This window comes from Trichomonascus vanleenenianus, assembly GCF_965637985.1.
Source record: "Trichomonascus vanleenenianus strain CLIB 3782 genome assembly, contig: TRVA0_065S, whole genome shotgun sequence".
Taxonomy (NCBI): Eukaryota; Fungi; Ascomycota; class Dipodascomycetes; order Dipodascales; family Trichomonascaceae; genus Blastobotrys; species Blastobotrys vanleenenianus.
In genome coordinates, this window is record NW_027481822.1 from 43,762 (window position 1) to 52,844 (window position 9,083).

Genomic DNA, 9,083 nt, shown 5'->3' on the forward strand with positions numbered 1-9,083 from the left:
CAGGGCAACCCTGTGTGGGACCTCGCGTTCATGCCGGAAAAATATTGCCAACCCATCATGAGCTTCCATCATTTTACTCCGCATGATATCGAAGTGCTGTGGGAGTACGAACAGTCGCAACCCTCAAGAGCTCAGGGACAAGATATCGTGGGGGCGGATGTACCGCGACTTTGTAATGCCCTACATTCAAGATCAAATTGAAGAGTGGAACAATTACGCAGCTGAAATCAATTTTGCTCTCGAGGATGACAGGGATATGGGTGTTCTTCCTGTCAGTGAAGCTGGTATGCAGGTAAGACCCTACGAATCATTGAACGACTGCAAGGCTGTATGTGAGAAGGTCGAGGCATACCAATCTTACAGCTACCCCCCTGAATCAAACTACTGCAGCCTTGCTGGGTGCCTCAACCTTGGGCGACCTACATACTCCTGGCTCAAGCCTACGGAGTCTCAACGGAATAATACTAACGCTGTCTCGGGCTGGATGATGGACAGAATCAACCCGTTTAGACAAAACTCGCTTTGCGATCCTTTGCACAACAGCGAGTAGTGAACATCTATTTATAGTCATACTCCTACTCTACACTCAGGGACTGGTCTTTATTACCCGGTAGTCCCTTAAAATTCAATTGCATCCTTTTGGACCCTTATCGTTCTCCTCGGTCTGGGGCCGCGGCCGGTCGTGTAAAGTCGGTATAATTATCCCGGGACTGACAGTTCAAAACTTCACTTTGGAAACCGGAACCTATAACCGGCACCGCAAAGGTTTGATATGGGAAACGCAATGTCTGCCAGTTTCGCGCCTGAATGCACTGAGCTCAAGAAGTCGTATGACAACTGCTTTAATGAGTGGTACAGTGAGAGTAAGTTGTCTTTGTCGCTGGTTGAGGCGAATTGCTGGCTAACAAGTGATCTCTTCTAGAATTCCTCAAGGGCAAATCGGTAAGTCCGGAAGATAATTACAGCATCAAGGTTGGCTTCTAACAAATTCAGGTGCAAAATGAATGCGAGGAGACTTGGATCGCCTACCAGCAGTGTGTAGAGGTAAGTTTGCCTGCTCGGCTCACAAAGAATATGCTAATGTCGGTACCACAGAAAGCCTTGGAGAAGCAGGGCATCAAGCCTATGCTTGAGGATGCTCGAAAGGATGCTCCATTTGAGAAGGGAGGAGTTCTTGAGCAGAACAAGGACAGTAAGAAGGATTGATGCACATGCACGCCTATAATTGTACATAACATAGCCACAAAGTTATTTATTTGGATTGAACATTCTTCGCCAGCACCTTCAGAGATAAATCCTTCTTTTTTTGTTGCTAGGTTTTTGCCAATGGGCCAGAGTATCGTCAGCGTGGACGGTAAGTGAGAATGCACGGAGGCGTAAATTAAATTCTTGTGAAATAAAATTTTAGCCGCACGCTGAAATTTTTAGTGAAGACACCACGAAACCGACAGAATGAGATCGTCTCGAATAATAGCACCCATGTTTGGCATTTTCTCTGCAATCCGGCAGGTTCGGTTCATGCCGACGCTTCCAACCACTAACATGCTTGCATCTTTCATGACTCGAGGTTACAAGACCCACCAGGGTGCTGCCAAGCGGTGGCGAAAGGTGTCTAGTGGTCAGTTCAAGAGAGTATGCGCTAATCTACGCTGAAGAATATCCACCCATGCTAACAATGATCTGTAGAAACAATGCGGTCGACTCCACGGAAACGTTGGCTGGTCCAAGTCCCGAAATTTGAACAAGCTGAATGGCACTGTCCTTGCCAAGGGCACTCGGCGAGGCAACCAGTTGAAGAAGCTTCGACGAATGCTCCCACACCATTAATTTATCATATTAATCTATTTTGTACATAGCAATATTGACCATGAATTTCACGATTGTCTATTTATTGAGCTATGAAGGTTTCGAGTGGAGAGACTCTTCTAATATTAGCTGCTGGTTAGAAAGCAGACATTCAATCACCTCAACATTTAGAATATCCCGACACAATCCTCCTCTGTGCATACATCGTCTAAAACTTAGTAAAATATCATCGAGTACCTAGATTGTCTGCGAACCCCTCTAGTAATAGAACCATCATCCGGTGCTACTTAGTTCGTCTCCCAGTACTCCTAGTAGAAAAACAAATACTGTAATGTAGGTTACTTAAAAGTACAATTAACGTTAGACGGAAGATATAATACATTTAGTCAATTTGGTATGAAAATATTACAGATGATTACTCCTTCACTCGCTTTCCGTCCTTGTAGCTGAATCCATTCCATTCGCCGTCCTCCTTGGCAAGCTCGCCAGTGGGGAAGTAGTGATAGCTCGTCTTAATCGAGCAGGCAAACGGAACGTTGTCAAAGGTAACGATTCGCAGTCGTACATACGTGTTATCTGGAATCGTCGTCACAACTTCCAAGAACTTGTCAAGGTCAGGAGTCGCAATGCCGTTGACGTGGGTAATAAAGTTGGTAGGGGCAATGGCATACTGGAACGCTGGAGAGCCCTGTACTCGGGCTGCCACGTACACGCCAGAATGGATCTTCTTGATCTGCTGCCGCACTGCATGGTGCGGCTTGTGAAGCACTGCGCCACACCATATGATGACTCGGTCGGTATTCAGGTCGTCCGTCGAGATTGTCGGCACCTTAACAACCTTCTCTTCCTTATTTCGCACCACGGTCACCTCCAGCTCACGTTCGTTTTGGAGTGCATCAAGCTCGGAAACTCGGGTAACTACCTTACCGTCAATGGCCAGAATGATATCACCTTCTTGAAGCACCTTGGAGGGGCCAGTAGCAACCCGCATAACATTAAACAGCTGGTGTCTCTCAGAGTCGCTCTCTTCGATCTTTCGGATCCATTCCTCAGAGACACCCCGGATTCGGGCCTGGACGACCTGGATGGCATTGACTTCAAGGTCGAGGAATCGTGGCTTCGGCATCTCGCCCTCCCGCAGCATCTCAACTACTCCGGCAACACACGAAATATCAAGTCCCAGTCTGTACTCATGGTCCCGCCCGTCAGCAGATCGTTCACCGAGGCATGAGAGCCACAGTGCTCGCACAGTGCCATCATCATCAGCAAGCACGCCCGAGCCACATTGATTGCTGATTGTAGTGTCGACAGTAATAGCATCAAGATTTATAGCCCTGTATCGTGGAGCCTCGGTATTTGGAGGAACAGTGACGGTAGTCACATCAGTTACACGGGTCTGGGTCGCCACGACTCGGAGGTTGTGGTTGTGGCCCATAAAGGTGACTGGTGTGCCTTGTTTGAGCGGAGTCTTGCTCAACCTGGCAGTTTGAATGTCGGCGATGACAAGCTTTGGATCGTACGCCACAATGGCGTAATTCTGCAGCGGATGCAGGAAGATTACCTTGCCTGGCACAATGACAGACTCGGCTATGGTGATGGAGATGTGGGCAAGGTCGTGAGGTACAATCGAACGCGACACAATGACATAGCCCTTTTCCGCATCAATAACTAAACCATAGCCTGCCTTGAGAGTACGCGGGAATCCTTCAATTCGCATTGGCATGAGAGAGGCAACCTTGACAAAGCTTCTCACGAGCTTGCCGACTTCCGACCCGCCCATGTCTAGATCCACGAACTTGGCGGTCTTTGGCTCAATTGGAACTGGTGGAAGTGGTTTTCCAAGGTCAGTGTAATCCCACAGGCCGGTCTTGTCGTTTCTCACTGCCAGTCTGAATGTGGGGTTCCAGTGTCTGTCAATATACGTGATAGAGTAGTTGATTGAGTGCAGGTCACGAATATGTCGGTACTTGAGCGACACCCGCTGGCCGTCTGGGATCTCACCCATAACCTTGATGAAAGCATCCAAGTTCGGCGTGGGCTTATCGTCGAGCTCTTCCAGGATCCACCCTCTGGCCTCGCTGCCGTCGAGTCTGAAAGAGCCAGCTGCCTCGCAGATATGCACGCCCTGCACGGGAATAGCATAGAGCCTGGCCATCTGGTACGACAGGTTGTTGAATTGGGCTCCAGCAACCTCAACATACCGGTCTGGAGTGATCGAGTGGAGGTCCTGCACCCTTATCTTGGCCCGCTTCTCCTCTCCACCACGGTCAACTACGACTTCGATCTCTTCGCCCACAGAGGAGTCGAGGATCTCGTCTACCCGCACAAACTTGGAGATTGGCTCACCATCAATGCTGATAAGAGTGTCACCTTCTTGAATGTACCCGTCCGAAGGGCCTTCAGGAAGTACCGTCTCGGCCACCAGCAGGCCGATGACGTCAGGGAATTGCTCTCTGGCAGCCTTTTCCCGCTCCTCCTTGAGGCCAAGCCGTCTGCATTCATCAAAAGGTTTTAGAAGCCACTGGACTTGGATAGTGCCCCGGGTGATGGGAATCTCCTGCTGAATGCACTTGAGCGCCCGCTGGCCCCTAAACAATGGCAAGAAAAAGTCAGTAGAAGACTCGTTGCTGCCACCGGCCTGGAGGGCAACCACATTGCCGTCAATGTTGACGACTGGCGAACCACTGGAGCCGCCAGACGCGCTGGCCGCAGCCTGGATATACTCAGTATTGAAGTCATTGTATGTCAAGTCGCCGTAGTCCGGGGCGTTTCTGTCCAATCGCGAGATGAAGCCGGCCAGGATGCTGAGCTTCTCGCCGGCATCGTTACCCACAACTCTGATCTCGCTACCCACCTTGGCTAACTCCGGCTTCAGCTCGAGCTGCTGGATCTTCATGTGGCGGACTTTAGACGGGTCGAACTGGAGGAACCCAAAGTCGTGAACGGGGTCGCGGTAAATTGGCTTCACGTCGCACTCCTCGTGATTGTCAAACACAGCGTAACCGGTGAAAGGACCCGAGCCTACAACATGGCGGTTTGTCATGATGATGCCTCGCTGAGCGTCTACAATGAAACCGGTCGCCTCGCTGACAAGAGCCGGATCTGTATCAAAGGACACTACGTTGGCAAACTGAACGGATACGACGGATTTGACTACACGTTCAATGGTCTTTTGCCATTCGGCCGATTCGACGCCAGACGTGACAGGGACGGCCTCGCGCAACATGGATCCACCTTCGTCGTCCGAGGATGCGACTTCGACGCCTCCTGCGCCGTTGACAGTGTCCGAGTCCGAGTCGCGGTCAATCTCCATCGAGTTGCGGGCCTTCAGACCTCGCACGTCGCCGTTGGATGTCTCTTCCTGGCTGTCGAGCATGGCGATGCCGCTCGGGGCAGCCACTTCCTGCTCACCATTGTTAAGGCGCTTAGAGCCATTGGTGAACTCTGGAGAGGTCGACGCACGCCGCTTGTTGCCGATTATTGATTTGCGGTCGCTCATCGCTGGATATCTTGGGTTGAGTGCTAAAAGGCTAAGTGGTCTCCGATGCACAAGACCTGGTGTCCGAACAATCAATCGCGCTTCGATCCGCCCGAACGAGAGCTTTGGGAAAACTCTAAGTAGGGACGAAATGGTTTATTTTTAATGTTTTTTAATAATAGTAGCAGTCACGCCCACTGTTCTCTTTTTACAGATCAATGGATGGAAGCACTGCGTGTGGATATCTATCACGCACACACGCGCAGATTATGCAAGTGTATTATATTAAAATACCAAATTAAAAGGCACAAAACAAATCGGGGCTCGGTTTTCAAAAGTCCCGAATGAATAATCTGCTTTAGATGGCGAAATGAAAATTTCTCCTCTATTCTCTCGCGAATCAGTACTACCCTGGTCAAATATCAGTAGGTTTGCGTAGTGAAATTTAAATTTTTCACTCTGCATTTTCGTTTTGGTGTTCGTAGCGCGCTTATTCCCAACCAATGCAGCCGCACCTCGGCCCTTCCCCTTCCCGTTATACAAGCTTGAATACCTGTGATAGCACGGTGATATCAATAGTATATATCGTGTGAGCGAAGAACAAATCGGTAGAGTAGTATTAACAGGCTGTTGGAGGGAAATTTGGGTATTATAATGGCCGTTTTTCCCGTTTCGCCACCGTTTAAGGTCAGTGTAAAACTACGACAGCACTAGAGTGGAAGCCGCCCCGCTAGGTAAGCACGGAGCTCCGACAGAATGATCGAGATTAAATGCTTTTCATCTACGCCTGTAGTAATACATAGTGGTAGTCTTCCTGGATATATAACACTAGATCATATATCATGCCCCTGATTGAGGACCTCGGGAGAAGTACGGGAGGTACCATAAAGCCATCTGTAAGCTATGGATATGCGGCTGCTGCGGCTCCCGCGTTTGCGACGAGATTCCCCGAATCGCGAAAGCGAACCGTGTACCAAACTGCTGCCGACTCTTCGTCGCGCCAAAGAGCCATTGCCCGAAGAATAGCCGAGCTCGAAAAAGAAAACTACCATGATGCCAAGATAGACATCCCGCCCATTGACCTTGTGCCTGAAGTAGAGGCGGCACAAAAGAAGACAGGAGCGAGGGCCGTGGGAGCCACAATCAACTCACGACGAATTCTGTCTTCCAAAAAGACTCTCCAGAATCACCTCGACGATGATCCAGCCAATGCAAAAGTGTTTCGCGACGGAGCCGCAGACGAACCCAAGTACCCTCCTAACAAAATGTGCTCCATCTGCGGGTACTGGGGCAAGGTGACGTGTGTTCGATGTGGCGCCAAGTATTGCGGGATTAGGTGCGAAGCGACTCACCGGGAGACGCGCTGCCTCAAGATTTATGGATAGCCTGCTCGACTTGGGCCATAATTTCACGCTCCCACTCCCTCTGCGCTTTTACTCGTTGCGGATTGCAGAAGGAAAAGGACGCCGTAACCATGTTGCCAATTCCACTGGCTTGCTTGCGTTTTTTCTCGGTCGGGCCTCCTCCAATTGCCACAGAGTCCCTGACAGCAAGCTTTTGCAGCCACGGCTGGTCACCGGCGATCTTATCCGCCCATGAGATCCACTCCGAGATCTTGTCGTCGGTGATATGTGCTGGAGCCAGCTGCACTATTTTGAACTCGAAGCGGTTGCGCGACTTCTCCTGGATCAGTTCTGGCTGCGCTTTGGACACTATAACGTAGATTAGCCCGCACAGCAGGCCCCATTTGTCCTTCGCCAGGTTCCTATATTGTATGTAGCCGTACTCAACGGCGCCTTGAGACTCCTCTGACAGGCTCAATGCCTCACATAGCCGTGTAATGTCATGTTTTTCTGGATCACGCTCTTTTTTCGTAGGAGATCGCTTCGTCGGAGATAGCGACGAGCCTTTTCGGGGCGATCGCGCAGACAGCAGCCTCAGTCTTTCATTAAACGGCACAGGCGAGAACTTCGCCTCGGCCGATATAGCGGCAGTCCGCTTGAGCGATGGGGTCTTCAATGGAGACTCGAACCCGGCCGGGAATAGCTCTGATCGGAAAATATCTATCAGTCGCAAAAATAGTTTCTGCGGTACAGGCGCCTGCTTTATGGTTGGAGTAGGAAGCGACAGCTTCGTCATAAGCTTTTCGATCGCCAAGTGTGCGCAGAGCGCGTGCCTGGCCGGTTCTTCCTCGGGCCTGAGGTTGTTGATCTTCGTTCGTGATTGCATCAGCAGTTCCATAGTTTGGTCTATCAGCGGCTGTGGGAACTTGTCTAACGTTGGAAGAGCCCTGTTCAGGGCAGTATTAACCAGCGATACTTCGTTCATCTCACCCGCACTACTCAGATCTCTAGTTCGTCTTGTCGCGTAGTCGGCGGAAATTTCGCGCGCCCTACGCTACATAACACCGAGAGCCGTGATAACCGTTGCAAATCGATCACCATAGCACCGGTGCTGGATACATACACTGTAGAATATTTGTGGACTTAAGAGAAATATTATCAAATTATAGGATTCCGCGGAAATTATGGGTTTCCAAAAAATTGCTGTAGACCAACTGTTTGACAGATCGATAACAGTTACTGGTACTGCCTTAAAAAAAAAACCTTGATTTTTTCAGCCGTACCACATAAAGTGCGATGTTAATGTCTAGCCAGATTCTTTATACCAGAGAGTGACATAGCATTAATCGAATTGATAGAACCATTACTTATATATTTAATTATTCAGTAACAGTTTGCACAAGCTCCAGAATCGTATTGAGAGCCATTTGTCGGGATCTAAATAATCCGCCAGGTAGTATCACTTAAACTAGCTATTTCTTCAGCTTCTGGGCATGTCCTTGCATTACAGGTATGATCAGTCTTGCGACAGACGCTACAGAGCCGTAAGCCCGTCCGACGCCGCTTTGATGACTCCTCGTTTTCTTCCTCGACGCGTCCTTAACCACACTCTTTTCGGCCATCAATTCCTTACATGTGATCTTAATAATCCCTCCATCCTACACGAGTCCTCTTAACGCTCTACCGTTTGCTCCTCTGGGACTTGTACCTTAGCTTGCACAAGATCCAACTTATGAGATACTGGCGGAAATTCCGTCGTAAGCTGTTCAATTGCGCCTAAAAAATTTTGGTCGCGGAAGTTCCCTCTTGTCTGGCATTCTTTTCCTTAATGAGTGCCGAATCAAACCTATCATAAAGCCCGTCTCGTCAAAGTTGTGAAAATCGCAGTCCTGGATACCATACTTCGCCGGCATATGTTGTACCAGCTGAAACTACGGCTCGATAATTGCATGATCTTCGCAAAGGCCATTCTGGTAGTCGTATGCCCGGGCATCGTTCGAGGAACCGATCAGTCCGACGAGTCGCAGCCCGCGCTTCGCAAGCAGGGCATTGGCCTATCTTCCACAACCGCAAGTCGCGCGGGGCGAAACCCCTTGCGAAACCTGTTGTATGATATCATGTGTCCTGGATAATCATCTCATCTAGATCTTCCGTCGCGCGATCAAACTCATGCACGCGTTCCTGCAGGCTTGTGAACGCGGCTTAAGTTAAATTTGAACGTACGGCCCTTCACTCTGTGACGGATAGTGGCTTCCAACTGGCACTCAATTAATGTAAAGCCTATAGGATAGCGACGTGTCGGATGCTCAAATATTATAATATATGTTGTTTTTGAATACCTTGTAAGCCTAATAAGAAATGATCTGTTAGCTTCGTCAATCTTCTCTTGACTGAACGTGCACAGATCTGTCTCTTATTATTAATTCTAATGCAAAGAGATGTCGATCTATTAATTT

The 9,083-nt window shown here is 49.4% G+C and overlaps 5 protein-coding genes across 5 annotated transcripts; 3 read left to right on the top strand and 2 right to left on the bottom strand.

The window, feature by feature from the left end:
* Nucleotides 1-784: 784 nt before the first annotated feature.
* MDM35 (Mdm35p) lies at nucleotides 785-1,206 on the top strand (the record flags this gene model as incomplete). Its single annotated transcript, XM_076687611.1, has 4 exons — nucleotides 785-863; nucleotides 923-942; nucleotides 994-1,044; nucleotides 1,096-1,206. The coding sequence occupies 4 exons, from the start codon at nucleotides 785-787 to the stop codon at nucleotides 1,204-1,206; spliced, it is 261 nt and encodes an 86-aa protein (XP_076538170.1).
* Nucleotides 1,207-1,542: 336 nt separating this feature from the next.
* Nucleotides 1,543-1,827, top strand: MRP35 (mitochondrial 54S ribosomal protein bL35m MRP35; the record flags this gene model as incomplete). Its single annotated transcript, XM_076687612.1, has 2 exons — nucleotides 1,543-1,632; nucleotides 1,687-1,827. The coding sequence occupies 2 exons, from the start codon at nucleotides 1,543-1,545 to the stop codon at nucleotides 1,825-1,827; spliced, it is 231 nt and encodes a 76-aa protein (XP_076538171.1).
* A 394-nt stretch (nucleotides 1,828-2,221) lies between these two features.
* NMA111 (Nma111p) lies at nucleotides 2,222-5,305 on the bottom strand (the record flags this gene model as incomplete). Its single annotated transcript, XM_076687613.1, has 1 exon — nucleotides 2,222-5,305. The coding sequence occupies one exon, from the start codon at nucleotides 5,303-5,305 to the stop codon at nucleotides 2,222-2,224; it is 3,084 nt and encodes a 1,027-aa protein (XP_076538172.1).
* Nucleotides 5,306-6,126: 821 nt separating this feature from the next.
* On the top strand, nucleotides 6,127-6,669 carry TRVA0_065S00562 (zinc finger HIT domain-containing protein; the record flags this gene model as incomplete). Its single annotated transcript, XM_076687614.1, has 1 exon — nucleotides 6,127-6,669. One exon carries the CDS (start codon nucleotides 6,127-6,129, stop codon nucleotides 6,667-6,669), a length of 543 nt encoding a protein of 180 aa, XP_076538173.1.
* On the bottom strand, nucleotides 6,653-7,612 carry TRVA0_065S00584 (uncharacterized protein; the record flags this gene model as incomplete). The annotated part of the gene is made up of 1 exon (XM_076687615.1): nucleotides 6,653-7,612. One exon carries the CDS (start codon nucleotides 7,610-7,612, stop codon nucleotides 6,653-6,655), a length of 960 nt encoding a protein of 319 aa, XP_076538174.1.
* Between the last annotated feature and the right edge of the window lie 1,471 nt (nucleotides 7,613-9,083).